The sequence below is a fragment of the Rhinoderma darwinii genome, unplaced genomic scaffold (genome assembly GCF_050947455.1).
Source record: "Rhinoderma darwinii isolate aRhiDar2 unplaced genomic scaffold, aRhiDar2.hap1 Scaffold_380, whole genome shotgun sequence".
NCBI classification, from domain to species: Eukaryota; Metazoa; Chordata; class Amphibia; order Anura; family Rhinodermatidae; genus Rhinoderma; species Rhinoderma darwinii.
The window spans coordinates 18,485-38,679 of record NW_027463487.1 but is presented as its reverse complement, the minus strand read 5'-3'; the positions used below and the strand labels follow the sequence as shown (position 1 = coordinate 38,679).

General features: G+C 49.1%; 1 protein-coding gene across 1 annotated transcript; it reads left to right on the top strand.

Annotated features, from left to right (window-relative positions):
- Positions 1-437: 437 nt before the first annotated feature.
- Positions 438-16,271, top strand: LOC142707601 (solute carrier family 22 member 7-like; the record flags this gene model as incomplete). Its single annotated transcript, XM_075848343.1, has 5 exons — positions 438-541; positions 8,850-9,064; positions 9,140-9,242; positions 9,745-9,951; positions 16,142-16,271. Coding segments are annotated over 5 exons (759 nt in total), but the record flags the coding sequence as incomplete, so codon positions are not given.
- Between the last annotated feature and the right edge of the window lie 3,924 nt (positions 16,272-20,195).

Here is a 20,195-nt window from a genome sequence, read left to right as displayed (position 1 = left end):
GACATGGTGGGGAGCTGATGAGAAGTTGGGGTGCAGAGTATTATGTACAGGCTATAGAGGACATGGTGGGGAGCGGATGAGAAGTTGGGGTGCAGAGTATTATGTACAGGGTATAGGGGACATGGTGGGGAGCGGATGAGAAGTTGGGGTGCAGAGTATTATGTACAGGGTATAGGGGACATGGTGGGGAGCGGATGAGAAGTTGGGGTGCAGAGTATTATGTACAGGGTATAGGGGACATGGTGGGGAGCTGATGAGAAGTTGGGGTGCAGAGTATTATGTACAGGGTATAGAGGACATGGTGGGGAGCTGATGAGAAGTTGGGGTGCAGAGTATTATGTACAGGGTATAGGGGACATGGTGGGGAGCGGATGAGATGTTGGGGTGCAGAGTATTATGTACAGGTTGAAGGATAATTGAGTTTTTTTTCTCACCAGGTTTTGCAGAAGACCGTGTCAGTGGAAAGCAGGAAGTATAATTTCTGGGATCTCGTGCGGACCCGTCAGCTCAGGAAGAACACCTTGTGTCTGGGGGTCATGTGGTAGGAGACCCCTTCACCCTTTCTTCTTGAATGTGAACTTTTTGTATGGGGATGTGATGGTGGAGAGTGGGGCAGAGACGGTGAGGGGTCTGGAGTGATTACATTGATGTCGTGGTGCCCCCTCCTGCGACTTTAGCATCTGCTGTGTGTTATATTGGTCATGAGCGTCAGACTGTCCATATTCGTTCCGAGGTCCCACTATTACACGTCCTGGACTGACAAGTGCTCACCTTTATTACAGGTCAGCGTGTTGGTCCTTAGACTCGCCAGCTGTGGGACTACAATGGAAATCAATTTGCTAATTATTTACTTCAATTTGCTGATGTTGATTTTCAAAACAGGAAAGAATAAGCCCCATGTGCATCAATCCGTCAGTCTCTACGTGTTATATGTATATGGCAAAAAACTGATCTGGCCTTGTTGGAGGTGCTGGGTGGTGGAGGAGAAGACTGTGCCCCTTCTGTAAACCAGGGTGCTCCCAGGTCATGGCTGACACTAGGTTGCCGACCCCTAATACCAGAGTGTTGGACATTTCTGGTATAACACTGGAGCCAGACACAACGAGACCCGATGCAAGACACAATGGGTTAACAATTCGCTCATACAAGACAGTCAATCCAGGACCTTCAGGTTCATCTCTGCCCCGGGCCCGCCATCTTTGCTATAGAGCCCGTCATCTCGGCCACTTCAGGATCCTCCCATATTCTCGTTTTTCTTCAGGTTCAGTCCTGCTTCGGGCCCGTCATCTCTGCCCCGGGCCCGCCATCTTTGCTATAGAGCCCGTCATCTCGGCCACCTTCAGGATCCTCCCATATTCTCGTTTTTCTTCAGGTTCAGTCCTGCTTCGGGCCCGTTATCTCTGCCCCAGGCCCGTCATCTCTGCTGTAGAGCCTGTCATCTCTGCCACCTTCAGGATCCTCCCATATTCTCGTTGTTCTTCAGGTTGTACCCGGCTAAACGCGTAACACACCTTTCACGTGTATTGGTTACACAGACACACAACTGATGATATATACCAAGCACATTTCCCACCATGCACTTCTGCCCCCTATACATTGGCTCCTACAGGTGATTCTGCTGCTAGCACTACACCCAGCAGGGAGACAAGTGAGCACAAGCAAAATACAATCCATTTACAGAACGTTTCACAATATACAATCCGCAAGCTCCTTTCTTTTAGCGCAATGTACTCAGACGACCCCCAGGGGGCTATAACGTTAGGTGACAGGGCTAAGATTATAGGAGAACATTTAGAGGCATAATCTTCACAGGGGACCTGGAGCACAACGAAGGGTTACCATCACTGAAAGTATCTCACATCTCCTTGTCCCACTATAGGAGGAGACTTGCCCTTCCTGAGACGTCGTCACCTCGGCACCTGGACACCTGGTCAGCATATTGGGGCTTCTTTCACAATGCCTAACCACATTACTGTACTCTACAGGGTCCTTTAGAAGGACGTCCATTGCCGAGCACCACCTAACCCAAATGCCATGGCTTTAATTGGATACGAATCACCAGACATCGCAAAGCAGAGTTCTCATGTAGCGGGACCGGCCTGTATCGGCTAAATCGTGGGTGGGGATAGAAACTGCTCAACCAGTCAATCCATCAGATCATCAGTGCGAGTGCTCGGTTGTCCACGTGTGAGGAAAGGCTGAATTTCCATCAGCAGCCCATACATATGGGGATTTATCCCCCTACTACGTGTTGTGGACAGATGACACAAAGAGTTAAATGTAATTGAACTAACCTTATAAAGGCCTTAAGTCCTCCTCTCCCTTCTGTCATCTAAAGACTACACCGAGATGTAGAACTAGGTGTAAGAAAATAATATTCATGGTGTGAGCGGTTGTGGTTGTGGACCACTTCAGGATGGGATGACCCCGACATTAGAAATGAATGACCAAAGGCAGAATCTTCTCCCGCAGAGAAGTCTAATCTGTAACGACGGATGAAGGTATTTGGTGTGCTCCGTGATGCCTCCGGGCAGATACTACCAGTTACTTACTGAGCTCTTTCTGCCCATGAAGTACCTGTGGCTCCAGTCGAATGAGCAGGGACGCCTTCTGGGGAGATCTTCTTTCGCTTCTTCAGCAAGTACTTCTTATCCACCTCGCAATGGTGGATTTGGAGGTTTGCTCTCCCTTCCTTGGGCCACAAGTGAGCACAAATAAAGGATCCACCCTCCGAAACCTTCAGTCCCGGATAAATAGATCCTCAAACAACGTCTTACACGCAGTGTCTGTAACTGCCTCATCTCCTCTGAGGTAGAATCGGCACAGAAATCTGGCAGGACCATCTCTTTCGGCCTAAATGAAGGCACGGTCCGAAGTACCACTTTATCCTCATGAAAGTATAAATAAGTCTCTCTGGCAGTCAAGGCCTGTAGCTCGCTGACCCGCTTGACTCCAGTAATTGCCACCACGAACGCCACCTTCTCAGACAGGATCATTACATCTGCTTCTTTTAGTGGCTCAAAAAGGTGTCAGAGTCTTCTCAAAACTAAAGGTAAATCCCATTTTGGGAAGGGGTCGACCCTATATGGTGGGAGGTGTTGAATGGACACTAGGAACTGTTTAATTAAAGGTTCTCTAGACAGCGATCTGTTCAGGAAGGCTCAGAAAGCGGAAATTGACTCTGATAGTACTTTGGGCCAGCTTCTTTAGAATTTGTCCTGCAAAAATTGGAGGATTTGTCCAATTAATGGTTCCTTTGCTACAAGCTTTCTCTGATCCTGTTTTTAAGGATGGCCACAATACGGATATATTTTGTTGCCGTTTCCTGGGCGCAGCCTGCAGTCTAGAGACCAGTGGGTCTGATAGGCCCATAGTTCTTAATAAAGAGCCTGACAACTTCCATGCTGTCATGCCGAATACTTTCAGGTTCTCAGGCAATCAGCTGTTCTGTAACACTAGGTCCGGACTGAGTTTAAGCCTTCAGTAGGTTCCCTGACTCATTCTCAGGAGCAGGAGAAACCAGGCTCTCCTCGACCAGAATGGTATGATGGCTATTATGAAGGCTTGGTCCTGCCTGACCTTTGCCAGGACTCTTGAGACCATCGGCAAGGGAGGGCACATATATGCAGCTGAAAATTCCACAGGATGGAGAAGGCACCTAGAGCGTATGGTCTGTAGTGACAGTGAATTGAGCAGAATCTCTTGGCTTTGGCATTGGGTCTTGTTGCTATCAGATCAATGTCCGGAAGAACCCATCTCTTCACCAGTTGCGTAAGCACTTCCAGATGGAGGGACATCTTGCGCGTAAATAGATGAAAGTGACTGAGATGGTCTGCCCACATGTTGAGCTCGCCTTTTATGTGAATCGCGGACATCTCTTCTGTGTATGCCTCTCCCACGGTCCAACCCCCCCCCCCCCCACACACACACACTTCTCTTAGAAGTCCTGGGAACCATGTTCCTCCCTGCCGATTTATGTGGTGGCATTGTCTGGCTGGACTATCACAGCTCTGGTCAACAGCAGCTGATGAAATTGGAGTACAGCCATAGAGACTGCACTCAGTTCCCTCATGTTGGAAGATAACGCCCTCTTCTCGAGAGCCCAGAGACCTTGAGCTATACCTCCTGATGGTCATGGAGTCACTACTTGAGCAATTCCCCAGAGTGCAAGTTTATGGAATTGCTATATGAGCAACTCCACCAAAGGCAGCTGGAGATTGTCTGGATCAAGCATAATTGTAAATCAGCTACCTCAAGTCCATCCCCACTCTGGTCAGCAGAGTCTAAGGCTACTCTATGGTCTTCACCAGAGCCTGCTGCAAGGCAGGTTGGATTTGGCCGCATAGGACCCAGGTTGCTTTTACAGAATAAGGTGTTGGACAGGAGGTGCACTTGCAGGCAATACCAAAATGGATAACCAGAAAGCCAGAGGGGTAATAAACAAGCAGAGTTCAAACCAGGAGAAACTAAAAGTCCAAATCGCAAAACAGAAGTATACCAGGAGTTACAGAGGCCAAAACCAGCTGTGAGCAGAATATCCAAATATGTGAGCAGAGGGTAAATCCAAAGACAAAGCTGAAGTCCAGTTCAAAGAGTCCAAGTATTCAAGGTGATACAGGGAGTAACCAGGAGCTTGATCAGACACATGCATTCACAAGAAAATCCCAAGCAACAACCAATAAACTAAACAGACTCCAATGCTCCACCCTTGGCCTTGATAGGTTGCAGACAGAGAAAATAGATTGGCTCTGTATTTCAAACCAGGGCCACCCAGAAGCTTGGCTAGTAGTCATGACAACCTAAAAGTGATGGACGTTTCCTAATACTGATACATGGGCACCCCCCCCCCCATCTGATGGATGCATCTGTAGTGAGGACCACCCACTGAGAAGAAATCATGCTTTTGCCATGTCTCCGGTCTATCCACCAGTGAAGTGCATTCCTGGTCTGCTGAGAATTCCTGTACGTTTAGTCTAGGTAGTCCCTCTGACGGTTCCAAATTTCGAGAGGATCCATCTGCAGTGGCCTGAGATGCATTTGGCCCACAGAACTGCATCTATGGAAGATAACATCAGGCCAAGATCTTGCATGACCTGGCAAATGGACACAGGTCTGGGGTCCAATAATTTCTTTATCTGGAAGGTCAGCGACCTCACTCTCTGAGGTAGGTAGTGGTTCAGAATGCACTGGACCAAGGCAGGTGCACGAATAGGGTCCCAACCCAATCGTATTTGAAGAAGTATTCGGCACACAAAATGTAGTTTTTAAATTCTTCAGGTTTTATTGTATTTGATGACAGAGGCTTAGTGCGTGCGACGTTTCGGTCAGGAGACCTTCATCAGGCACTTAGTTCCACTGGTTCCTGGTGTATCCACGTGTTCGGCGCTACTGTCTGTATGGCGGCTAACCGCTTGTTTTGGCGGTACCGATTTCTTTGCCTGACGAAGACGCATGTCCTGCGTTGAAACGCGTTGCATAATAAATCAACTCATGATTACTCATCTGCCTTTTCTTCATATCAAGTAGCGCTCTCCAAAAAATATCTAGTTTTATATATATATTTCACTGAAATATACTACCCTTACTCTCCTGCGGCTCAATCACATTGATGCCGGTACCTGGATACGGAAAGCTGCAACCTGGCTTCATCTAACGGACTTTTACATTAAGCTGTACCTGCCAGTACTAGCTTTTATGGTTTATCTTGCACCATGTGGTGCTGTGTATGTTTTTCTCTCTTCAGATACTGATGATAGGTAACAGACTCAGGATTCAGGGTACAGAACCTTCGCAGGATAACATTAGGTTTGTCCAACTTTCCTCATGCACTAGGGCAAAGGGCACGCTCACTTATAAGGCCCTGGGTGTGCAGGGATAGGCTGGGGACACTTTTACTGGTGTGCGTGCACCCTACAGGCACAGCACAAGGGAGGAGGCAGGGAGCGGAGCGCATCGGCATCTCTGGGAAGGCGGCGAGGATAAACAGACCGACGGCCGCTGCTGCCGGTAGGAGAGAGATGCTGGCAGTCAGCGGCCACCGGTGCTGCAACGTGCACTAGAGGAATCTTCCTTGGAGGAGGAAGGGCCACAGCTCCTGAAAATCCTCACCGGGTTCCTTATTAGATAATTTGACAAAGTCCTTGTTAGAGTCATTTCTCCACTTTTAGAAGTTATCGAGGATCAGAAATTTCACCGGCCGGGAGATAAGAACTAATACGAGACACCAGGTAGCGTATAATGGAATCTGAGGGATGTCCCACACTTTTCCTGATTTCTAACAAAAGGTTTAACAGAAAACATTATGAGGAAGCTCCAATCATTCGACGAGGATCGACAAGACTCAAGTGTTGACAACCAACTGAAATAGGCAAAGAGAAGTAGGATAAAGCTTACGTTACTGCAGGAAAGAAACGGAAGGGGATTTCTATCATTCTCCTAGCGTGCTGTAACGTGTGTCTACTGATAAGCCACTGACTGAGCTCCACGGCCGTCCACATTCTACTTGGATAACCCTATAAACACAGATTCATCTTAGAAGTGGAATTACCAGAAAATGATTTGAATTCATTGATTACTCTTACAGTCCTTTACCCGACAGACCTGACTCTCAAATAATCTCCTAAACTACGTACATAGATAGATAGATAGATAGATAGATAGACACATAGACACATAGACACATAGAGAGATACATAGACACATAAATACATAGATACATACATAGATACATAGATACATAGATACATAGATAGATACATAGATACATAGATACATAGATACATAGATAGATACATAGATACATAGATACATAGATAGATACATAGATACATAGATAGATACATAGATACATAGATAGATACATAGACACATAAATACATAGATACATACAAGGAAATCCAAGTCAATGATTACAGTCGTCAGGATCAGCATCACAATTCCTTCATGATAAATGGTGTCTCTTTAAGATGGCGCTTACAGAAAGGGGAGGGCATACGCATACCTTCCAACATTCAAGTATCACAAAGAGGGACAACCAATACGGCACGGGCCCATTTTTTCCTTTTAAACCATGCCTTTAGCCATGCCCAATCTCCGCCCATATACACCCGGTTCAGCCCACACAATATCATGCTCCCATAGTGCCTCCCCACAGTATAATTCCCCATAGATGCCCCCACACAGTATAATGCCCCATAGCTGCCCCCATACAGTATAATTCCCCCATAGATGCACCCATACAGTATAATGTCCCCACAGCTGCCTCCACACAGTATAATGTCCCCATAGTTGCCCCCACACCGTATAATGCCCCATAGATGCACCCATACAGTACAATTCCCCATAGCTGCCTCCACACAGTATAATTCCCCCATAGATGCACCCATACAGTATAATGCCCCCATAGCTGCCCCCATACAGTATAATTCCCCCATAGATGCACCCATACAGTATAATTCCCCATAGCTGCCCCCATACAGTATAATTCCCCCATAGATGCACCCATACAGTACAATTCCCCATAGATGCACCCATACAGTACAATTCCCCATAGATGCACCCATACAGTATAATGCCCCATAGATGCACCCATACAGTATAATGCCCCATAGATGCACCCATACAGTATAATGCCCCATAGCTGCCTCCATACAGTATAATGCCCCACAGATGCACCCATACAGTATAATGCCCCCATATAGTATAATGCCCCATATGTGCCACCATACAGTATAATTCTCCCATATATGCACCCATACAGTATAATGCCCCCATATAGTATAATGCCCCATAGCTGCCACCATACAGTATAATTCTCCCATAGATGCACCCATATAGTATAATACCCCCATATAGTATAATGCCCCCATGTCGTATAATGTCCCATAGATGCCACCATACATTATAATGCCCCATAGCTTTCCCCACACAGTATAATGTCCCCATAGCTGCCTCCACACAGTATAATGCCCCATAGCTGCCTCCACACAGTATAATGTCCCCATAGCTGCCCCCACACAGTATAATGCCCCCATAGCTGCCTCCACACAGTATAATGTCCCCATAGCTGCCTCCACACAGTATAATGCCCCCATAGCTGCCCCCACACAGTATAATGCCCCCATAGCTGCCTCCACACAGTATAATGCCCCCATAGCTGCCTCCACACAGTATAATGCCCCATAGCTGCCTCCACACAGTATAATGCTCCCACAGAAGCCCCCATACCGTATTATGTCCCCACAGATGCCCCCATATAGTATAATGCCGCCTTAGCTGCCCCCATACAGTATAGTCACGTCTCTCATCACATTTCTCAGTAATAATGGATAGTGGAGTCAGGTCTCTTATAGAGGAAGCTTCCCCAATAAATAACAAAAACAGGTGAAGCTCTGTTCACACATTGCAAGGCCTTCTGCCGGAGGTAAACTTCAGGAGTTTCCCCCATTGTACCGTATACCTCTGACAGAAGGCTTGAACGTACGTAACGTCATGGCCGTACATTGGCGCACTTCACTCACTGACTCTAATGTAAAGAAACGCATTCCGGGTGGTTTACATTTATTTGTGGTGGCCCATTCTATAGGAGAGCAGAGTCTGCTGGGCTTTTATATACAGTAAAAAAAAAAAAAAAGGTATGTCAATGTAAGCCACCCTGACGGAGGTCAAAAGGATACGCTTTTGGCCTATGGCAGGTAAATAGGGCCGTTTGGCTGCGTTCGGCACATGCGCCGAGATCACGCTGACCAACAGGTCTGTCCCTTCACCTGCTCAGAAGATACGTGGTTCAGTGTGTATCATGTGACCTGCGCCGCCTGGTGGCTTGTTGGTAACGTCTCATCTTCTCGTAGGTTTGGTGTGGCCTTCAGTTATTATGGCATCAGCTTCCATGTCACTGGATTCAGCCTCAGTCCATTCCTCACTCATTTCATCTTTGGTGCCATAGAGATCCCAGCAAAGGTTGGGGTCTACCTCCTGCTGGATCGCATTGGGCGTAAACGATGCCAAGGAGGGTCCCTGATTATCACTGCGGCTTGCATAGGACTGACATGCCTTACACCTCCAGGTAACCCCACTACTATCCCCTCTCATCAGTTAACCCGACTGTAACCCCTCTAACCTTTCCTGTCATTGGTGTCAGGACATTGGCGCTCCGTGGTGGCCATCCTGGGGAAAGGCTTTTCGGAAGCAGCGTTTACCACAGCGTTCCTCTTTACGGCAGAGTTGTATCCGACCGTCCTCAGGTGTGTGACCTCCATTATTTCTATTATTATGGGACCTCTGCACAGACTTTGAAGGCGCGTTCTCAAGGTTTACCCATCCTCCACCAATGTGGCATGACTTGTTTATTGCGGGCTCATGTTGAATTATCTAATGATGTTGGATCGTTTCGAATCGGAGCCACTCTTGACCATGTATCTGGTATTCATGTAAGTGGGTCTTATCTATAATACCAGAGACATCCATGAACAGAAGGGGCGCTGTTTCTAGAAGAAAACCTCCATTTTCTTCTAATCTCATGTACATACTCCAGTGTGACGTTACTACTGCTGCCATGAAGCTCCATGTGATTGTATCTGGTCTCTACAGACTGGTCCCCGGCATCCATGTTGGACTCCTTTGTTCCTTATGGACACGTTTTTTAGACTTCTGCCGGAAGGGGCGTCTGTTGTTGATGTTGGGGGTTGTTATACCAACTACATTCTGATGACCCACCATTAACAGGTTGTCCTCTCATTTCCACAGACAGACCGGCTTGGGCTTCTGCTCCTTCATGACCAGACTGGGCAGTTCTATGGCTCCTCTGGTCATCTTGCTGGATGACTTCTGGACGCTCTTGCCCTCGGTGGTGTTCAGCTGCATGTCATTGGTGTCCGGCGCTGCCGCTTTCTTCTTAACGGAGACGCGTAATATCCAGTTACGAGAGACAATCCAGGAGGTGGAGCTGAACGGGTAACGTATATGATGAAATTAATAGAGGGACAACCGCTGGCCACATTTTTTACTAGAGCATATGGATATCATGGAGGGAAGCCTCTGCTCGGTTTCTGAGATATCACTCGGGTGACCTGTACATTATAATCCAGCCAGATGGGAAGAGATTTCTCGGCCGCAGTGACTGGTGCTGTTCCCTTACAGGCGCAAAACAATGAAAAAGTGAGAAGAGTGAAATGTATTGTGTGTTGTTGAGAATCAGTGAATAGCGAACTTTCCCAGTATCACCAGTGGTGGCAAAAAGCCACGTGTGTCTGAGCCGTTACATAGGAATAGGCAGGCAGTGTGTCAGTGTTATGCAGGGGTAGGCAGGCAGTGTGTCAGTGTTAGGCAGGGGTAGGCAGGCAGTGTGTCAGTGTTAGGCAGGGGAAGGCAGGCACAATTGGCTGCCTAACACTGACACACTGACTGCCTACCCCTGCCTAACACTGACACACTGCCTGCCTACCCCTGCTTACCACTGACACACTGCCTGCCTACCCCTGCCTAACATTGACACACTGCCTGCCTACCACTGACACACTGCCTGCCTACCCCTGCCTAACATTGACACACTGCCTGCCTACCTCTGCCTAACACTGACACACTGCCTGCCTACCCCTGCCTAACACTGACACACTGCCTGCCTACCCCTGCCTACTCCTACCTACCACTGACACACTGCCTGCCTACTCCTGCCTATCCTTACCTACCACTGACACACTGCCTGCCTACTCCTGCCTATCCCTACCTACCACTGACACACTGCCTGCCTACTCCTGCCTATCCCTGCCTACCACTGACACACTGCCTGCCTACTCCTACCACTGACACACTGCCTGCCTACCCCTGCCTATCCCTACCTAACACAGACACACTGCCTGCCTACTCCTGCCTATCCCTGCCTACCACTGACACACTGCCTGCCTCTTCCTGCCTATCCCTGCCTACCACTGACACACTGCCTGCCTACTCCTACCACTGACACACTGCCTGCCTACCCCTGCCTATCCCTACCTAACACTGACACACTGCCTGCCTACCCCTGCCTACCACTGACACACTGCCTGCCTACTCCTACCACTGACACACCTCCTGCCTACCCCTGCCTATCACTGAGATAAAGGAGGAAAGGTAGAAAAGGGAGGATCTTGCAAGGCGCTGCTGCGTGGCTGTTGGAATATACTGGCGGTGGTAGACGAAATGATATGAAAAATATCTGTTTATTGTAAAACAATAGTGGCTACGCGTTTCAATGCTGTACCAGCGTCTTCCTCAGGCCGTTAACATTCCATACAAAGAATGCTTCTTATATATCAGCGGGTATTTGGGTTCACAGGAAGAAAAAAGCCGCCAAGAGGAGAAAGGTCAAAGTGTGACCGTGACGTCATGAACAGCATTTGTGATAAGAAATTTTAAAACAAGTTAGTTTTCATCAAATCTAAAAGAAAGAATGACAGTCAATACAATACCTTATAAAAAATGATAGAAACGAAATCAGGTTGTAAAAGAAGGTAACAATTATACACGATTCGAAAAGTGACCAGACAGGAGATGGATAGAAAAGCATACGTTACGTCTATACTTGTAGAAATCCATTTGTAGCAGCGCGTCTTGTGCCGTCATGTTCTTTATCACAACATATTGAAGTCCAAGCAGAGGAGCCGAATCAAATGAGCTGTAGTTCAATATGTTGTGATAAAGAACATGACGGCACAAGACGCGCTGCTACAAATGGATTTCTACAAGTATAGACGTAACGTATGCTTTTCTATCCATCTCCTGTCTGGTCACTTTTCGAATCGTGTATAATTGTTACCTTCTTTTACAACCTGATTTCTTTTCTATCATTTTTTATAAGGTATTGTATTGACTGTCATTCTTTCTTTTAGATTTGATGAAAACTAACTTGTTTTAAAATTTCTTATCACAAATGCTGTTCATGACGTCACGGTCACACTTTGACCTTTCTCCTCTTGGCGGCTTTTTTCTTCCTGTGAACCCAAATTCCCGCTGATATATAAGAAGCATTCTTTGTATGGAATGTTAACGGCCTGAGGAAGACGCTGGTACAGCATTGAAACGCGTAGCCACTATTGTTTTACAATAAACAGATATTTTTCAGATCATTTCATCTACCACCGCCAGTATATTCCAACAGCCACGCAGCAGCGCCTTGCAAGATCCTCCCTTTTCTACCTTTCCTCCTTTATCTCATCAAGCGTTGACCGTATGGTTTACCGATTTGGATCCCGGCAGCAGCACTTGCGGGTTTTCTTACAGATCACCTTTTCTATTACTTTATCCAAGTATTACCTGGTGAGCATAATATATTACTACCGGTAGTTTACCTAACCCGATTGACCTGCACTATGTGGCGCCGTGTTTTTTGTTTTTATTTCTACCTAACACTGTCACACTGCCTGCCTACCCCTAACACTGACACCACCTGCCTAACACTGACACAATGTCTGCCTACCCCTACCTAACACTGACACACTGCCTGCCTACCAATAACACTGTCACACTGCCTGCCTACCCCTAACACTGTCACACTGCCTGCCTACCCCTAACACTGTCACACTGCCTGCCTACCCCTAACACTGTCACACTGCCTGCCTACCAATAACACTGTCACACTGCCTGCCTACCCCTAACACTGACACACTGCCTGCCTACCCCTAACACTGTCACACTGCCTGCCTACCAATAACACTGTCACACTGCCTGCCTACCCCTAACACTGACACACTGCCTGCCTACCCCTAACACTGACACAATGCCTGCCTACCCCTAACACTGTCACACTGCCTGCCTACCCCTAACACTGTCACACTGCCTGCCTACCAATAACACTGTCACACTGCCTGCCTACCCCTAACACTGACACACTGCCTGCCTACCCCTAACACTGTCACACTGCCTGCCTACCCCTAACACTGTCACACTGCCTGCCTACCAATAACACTGTCACACTGCCTGCCTACCCCTAACACTGACACACTGCCTGCCTACCCCTAACACTGTCACACTGCCTGCCTACCAATAACACTGTCACACTGCCTGCCTACCCCTAACACTGACACACTGCCTGCCTACCCCTAACACTGACACAATGCCTGCCTACCCCTAACACTGTCACACTGCCTGCCTACCCCTAACACTGTCACACTGCCTGCCTACCAATAACACTGTCACACTGCCTGCCTACCCCTAACACTGACACACTGCCTGCCTACCCCTAACACTGTCACACTGCCTGCCTACCCCTAACACTGTCACACTGCCTGCCTACCCCTAACACTGACACCACCTACCTAACACTGACACAATGCCTGCCTACCCCTACCTAACAATAACACACTGCCTGCCTACCCCAACCTAACACTGACACACTGCCTGCCTACCCCTACCTAACACTGACACATAGCCTGCCTATCCCTACCTAACACTGACACACTGCCTGCCTATCCCTACCTAACACTGACACACTGCCTGTCTACCCCTACCCAACACTGACACACTGCCTGCCTATCCCTACCTAACACTGACACACTGCCTGTCTACCCCTACCCAACACTGACACACTGCCTGCCTATCCCTACCTAACACTGACACACTGCCTGTCTACCCCTACCCAACACTGACACACTGCCTGCCTATCCCTACCTAACACTGACACACTGCCTGTCTACCCCTACCCAACACTAACACACTGCCTGCCTACCCCTACCTAACACTAACACACTGCCTGCCTACCCCTACCTAACAATAACACACTGCCTGCCTACCCCTAACTAATACACTGCCTGCCTACCCCTACCTAACAATAACACACTGCCTGCCTACCAGTATGTCAGTGTTAGGTAGGGATAGGCAGGCAGTGTGTCAGTGTTAGTCAGGCAACATCATCAGTGTGGAAAAACTTACAGAAGATGAGTTCTAGAGAAGTGACCATTTTTTTCTGCCAACTCTAGCACATAAATTAGAATAAAGCAGTCACCACCACCCTTACTACTACCACCACCCTTACTACTGCCACCACCACGATTACTACTGCCACCACCACCATTACTGCTACCACTACCATTACTACTACTACCACCACCACCACCATTACTACTACCACCACCACCATTAATACCACTATCTACACCATTACACCCTGTACAACTACTACTGTCAGGGCAAACTTCATTTTCCCTGTTATTTCACACCGAATAACCACCACCGTAAGTTGGAATCTGAGGGCATGCATGGAGAAAATATACCAGGCAGACAAGTTGGTAGATATCCTCCCTCAGTCAAGTAGGAAGTCAGAACTAAACTTTATTTGAACAAAGAAAATAATCACAATCTCCTCCCTAGAGATGTGGGACGTGCTTAAGCCCCATTGGCTCCTCAGCTGTAAGTTCTTCTGTACACTCCTCTTGCATTCCAGGGGCGGTGTCTCTATAGGCGTGCCCCTGATACATGGTCCATTTTGCTACATTCCAGTTCTTTGTGTAATATACTGATATATATACATATATATGTAAGGATAATATTTTTGCAAACAATATACATGGTAATGATCCCTGACACTACCACCACCATTAAGACCACTACTCCCTACACAACTACCACAACCTTCAACAATACTACCTACACCAATAAAGGGGGGGGGGGTGGTGAAGAGGAGAGAATAGCACATGTGGCTGTTACCTCCAGCGAGTTTAGCCGAGGATTAAAAGGAATTCTTCACTTTTTGAGGTTTTCTTTCTCAATATTTCGTCCTGTCGGTGACTCTTCATCTACAATGAACTGATGTTTTACAGCGCAATGTGATCCCGGCAGCAAACACTGCAAACCAGTGAAACCAACTCAACACCCAGCTGTAACTGGCCAAAATGTCAGCACCCCTCCATAAGACTAGAACTTGAGCAGCTCCCTCCAGTTCATTCCAAATATCCTTGATAGTGAAGTGATTAATGCAAAAATGTCTGGTTGTCAAAAGGTTAAAGGATATGTTCACCTTTGAAATCATTTTTTTATTTTTTTTTAATAAACAGGTCAGTCCGTGTGATTGGTGCAACTTTCCAAATTATTTTTACTTTTTGAGCTACAGCTGCTTTGCGTCCTGTATATAGTGCAGTTTGTAGTTACTTGCACTGAATCCTATAACCCTCAGGTCCGCGGGAACAACGGGTTCATTGTCGACGGGTCACTGACTGTTCATAACGTAGATGTGATCGAGACCAGATGGATCCTCCATGTCAAAGGCCCACAGGACCAGACGGATACAGCGCAAGATACAGCTGTTCTATATACAGGACACAAAGCAGCTGTAGCTCAAAAAATAAAAATTATTTTGAAAGTTGCACCAATCACACTTATACAGTTTTATTTTTTTTCAATGATTTCAGGTGAACATAGCCTTTAAATGAGACATTCCTAGTGGTTTAGAGTAGTTAAGGTGTTAATGGCGGCATTTCTGCTGGTCTTGGGGGGTGGAGGGGTTATTGGTGAAATTCCTGGGGGTCTAGGTTGGTGGAGGGTTTAATGGAGACATTCCTAGTGATCTTGGGAGGTGGAGGGGTTAAAAGAGGCATTCCTGGTGATCTTGGGTGGTGGAGGTGGTAATGGAGACATTCCTGGTGATCTTGGGTGGTGGAGGTGGTAATGGAGACATTCCTGGTGATCTTGGGAGGTGGAGGTGGTAATGGAGACATTCCTAGTGATCTTGGGAGGTGGAGGGGTTAAAAGAGACATTCCTGGTGATCTTGGGTGGTGGAGGTGGTAATGGAGACATTCCTGGTGATCTTGGGTGGTGGAGGTGGTAATGGAGACATTCCTGGTGATCTTGGGAGGTGGAGGTGGTAATGGAGACATTCCTAGTGATCTTGGGAGGTGGAGGGGTTAAAAGAGACATTCCTGGTGGTCTTGGGTGGTGGAGGTGGTAATGGAGCCTAGAGGAAAGCTTTAATATCTTGGGTCTCTCGCTGGTGTTGTGTCTCCCGCTTGGACCTCTCCCGGGATAGAAGTACAGTGTTTGATTTGCAGGGACCTGGACCAGCTGAGTAGGGGCCCTGACCCATCATTACCCAATAACCAAGTCAATGTGTCCTCACTTTATGGCTGCTGTAAGGTCCATGCTGCTTGTAATTCTTTTTATTTTATTTTTTTGCAGAGTTGTGAATCTTCCGCGGGTGACAAAAGTCTCTTCTAATGGGAATGGCCAAGCACCACAGAACCAAAACTCAGACCCACTCCGGGCAGAGGAACCAGCATCGCCTCAGAATAACCAGCTGGTCCACTGAACACTCTCCACAGAAAGCTGGACTTGTGGATATAAATAAATCGCCTCATACTAAATGTCTGTAGTCATTACTGCCCCCCAGTGACACCCCACAATCACAGCCTCCAGTGACACCCCACAATCACAGCCCCCTGTGACACCCAACAATCACAGCCCCCAGTGACACCTCACAATCACAGCCCCCAGTGACACCCTACACCCCAGAATTATAGCCCCCTGTAAAATCATACACCCACAATCACTGCTGAACCCCTAAATGCCAGAACATTACACTAGGACAGTGCTATATATGTCTGGACGGGGCGGTTATAGATCTGGATGGGGCGGTTATAGGTCTGGACGGGGCGGTTATAGATCTGGACAGGGCGGTTATAGGTCTGGACGGGACGGTTATAGATCTGGACGGGGCGGTTATAGATCTGGACGGGGCGGTAATAGATCTGGACGGGGCGGATATAGGTCTGGACGGGGCGGATATAGGTCTGGACGGGGCGGTTATAGATCTGGACTGGGCGGTTATAGATCTGGACTGGGCGGTTATAGATCTGGACTGCGCGGTTATAGGTCTGGACGGGGCGGTTATAGGTCTGGACGGGGCAGTTATAGGTCTTGACGGGGCGGTTATAGATCTTGACGGGGCGGTTATAGATCTTGACGGGGCGGTTATAGGTCTGGACGGGGCGGTTATAGATCTGGACTGGGCGGTTATAGATCTGGACGGGGCGGATATAGGTCTGGACGGGGCGGTTATAGATCTGGACTGGGTGGTTATAGATCTGGATGGGGCGGTTATAGGTCTGGACGGGGCGGTTATAGGTCTGGACGGGGCAGTTATAGATCTGGACGGGGCGGTTATAGATCTGGACGGGGCGGTTATAGATCTGGACGGGGCGGTTATAGGTCTGGACGGGGCGGTTATAGATCTGGACGGGGCGGTTATAGGTCTGGACGGGGCGGTTACAGATCTGGACTGGGCGGTTATAGATCGGGACGGGGCGGTTATAGGTCTGGACGGGGCGGTTATAGATCTGGACGGGGCGGTTATAGGTCTGGACGGGGCGGTTATAGGTCTGGACGGGGCGGTTATAGGTCTGGACGGGGCGGTTTAAGATCTGGACGGGGCGGTTATAGATCTGGACGGGGCGGTTATAGGTCTGGACGGGGCGGTTATAGGTCTGGACGGGGCGGTTATAGGTCTGGACGGGGCGGTTATAGGTCTGGACGGGGCGGTTATAGGTCTGGACGGGGCGGTTATAGGTCTGGACGGGGCGGTTATAGTTCTGGACGGGGCGGTTATAGGTCTGGACGGGGCGGTTATAGATCTGGACGGGGCGGTTGTAGTTCTGGACGGGCGGTTGTAGATCTGGACAGGGCGGTTATAGGTATGGACGGGGCGGTTATAGGTCTGGACGGGGCGGTTATAGGTCTGGACGGGGCGGTTATAGGTCTGGACGGGGCGGTTATAGGTCTGGACGGGGCGGTTATAGATCTGGACGGGGCGGTTATAGATGTGGACGGGGCGGTTATAGGTCTGGACTGGGCTGTTATAGGTCTGGACGGGGCGGTTATAGGTCTGGACGGGGCGGTTATAGGTCTGGACGGGGCGGTTATAGATCTGGACGGGGCGGTTATAAGTCTGGACGGGGCGGTTATAAGTCTGGACTGGGCTGTTATAGGTCTGGACGGGGCGGTTATAGGTCTGGACGGGGCGGTTATAGGTCTGGACGGGGCGGTTATAGGTCTGGACGGGGCGGTTATAGGTCTGGACGGGGCGGTTATAGGTCTGGACGGGGCGGTTATAGGTCTGGACGGGGCGGTTATAGGTCTGGACTGGGCTGTTATAGGTCTGGACTGGGCTGTTATAGGTCTGGACTGGGCTGTTATAGGTCTGGACGGGGCGGTTATAGGTCTGGACGGGGCGGTTATAGGTCTGGACGGGGCGGTTATAGGTCTGGACGGGGCGGTTATAGGTCTGGACGGGGCGGTTATAGGTCTGGACGGGGTGGTTATAGGTCTGGACGGGGCGGTTATAGGTCTGGACGGGGCGGTTATAGGTCTGGACGGGGCGGTTATAGGTCTGGACTGGGCTGTTATAGGTCTGGACGGGGCGGTTATAGGTCTGGACGGGGCGGTTATAGGTCTGGACTGGGCTGTTATAGGTCTGGACGGGGCGGTTATAGGTCTGGACGGGGCGGTTATAGGTCTGGACGGGGCGGTTATAGGTCTGGACGGGGCGGTTATAGGTCTGGACTGGGCTGTTATAGGTCTGGACTGGGCTGTTATAGGTCTGGACTGGGCTGTTATAGATCTGGACGGGGCGGTTATAGGTCTGGACGGGGCGGTTATAGGTCTGGACGGGGCGGTTATAGGTCTGGACGGGGCGGTTATAGGTCTGGACGGGGCGGTTGTAGATCTGGACGGGGCGGTTATAGGTATGGACGGGGCGGTTATAGATCTGGACGGGGCGGTTATAGGTCTGGACGGGGCGGTTATAGGTCTGGACGGGGCGGTTATAGATCTGGACGGGGCGGTTATAGGTCTGGACGGGGCGGTTATAGATGTGGACGGGGCGGTTATAGGTCTGGACTGGGCTGTTATAGGTCTGGACGGGGCTTGTACGGTTCCGCTGGACGTTTTTGACTTCATGCTGAGACATGTGGAGGTATTTTCTGTCATTGGAATCTATGATCTGTCCTGACCCGAGGGGTGTAGTCAGAGCGTGTCCTGATTTCCGGGGGCGCTGATTATGGATGTGAGGCCTGAGCGTGAAGTTTATGATTTGCGCTTCCTGTCATGTTCAGACCTGGTGACCTGATATATAACTCTGCATTATATACGTTTAGGATTTCCAGCCGCTCAGCTCTGCTACATAATCCGGAACGTCACAATCCAGAGGCAGATGAGGTGGCTCCTCACATATCGCAGCAGCCGTCCTGTCCATGATCAGAGGAATCCCCCGAGTCTCCCCGCACCCCACATACCCATCACTGGAGAGGTCGCAATGATCTGCAGTGAACACACGGGGCGGCTATTCTGCTGCGATTTATGACGGTTTTGGAGGAAAGTATTGGTTACAGGGAGGAGGTTTCTGCAGTTCCGGTCACTCAAAAACTGCCGCCACCATCAAACCAGCAAGAAATGGATGATAACAGGGAGCAATAGATTGTATTCACCGGTGGTACCGTCAGCATAGCATAGCCCCCAACAAGTATTGCCAAGAGGGACAACCGATGCCATGCCTCTAACCCCACCCTTCAGCCCGCACAGTATAATCCCCCATAGCTGCCCCCACACAGTATAATGTCCCCATAGCTGCCCCCACACAGTATAATGTCCCCATAGCTGCCTCCACACAGTATAATGTCCCCATAGCTGCCTCCACACAGTATAATTCCCCCATAGCTGCCCCCACACAGTATAATGCCCCCATAGCTGCCTCCACACAGTATAATGCCCCCATAGCTGCCCCCACACAGTATAATGTCCCCATAGCTGCCCCCACACAGTATAATGTCCCCATAGCTACCTCCACACAGTATAATGTCCCCATAGCTGCCTCCACACAGTATAATGTCCCCATAGATGCCACCGCACAGTATAATGTCCCCATAGCTGCCCCCACACAGTATAATGTCCCCATAGCTGCCCCCACACAGTATAATGTCCCCATAGCTGCCTCCACACCGTATAATGTCCCCATAGCTGCCCCCACACAGTATAATGTCCCCATAGCTGCCTCCACACAGTATAATGCCCCCATAGCTGCCTCCACACAGTATAATGTCCCCATAGCTGCCCCCACACAGTATAATGCCCCCATAGCTGCCCCCACACAGTATAATGTCCCCATAGCTGCCTCCACACAGTATAATGTCCCCATAGCTGCCCCCACACAGTATAATGTCCCCATAGCTGCCTCCACACA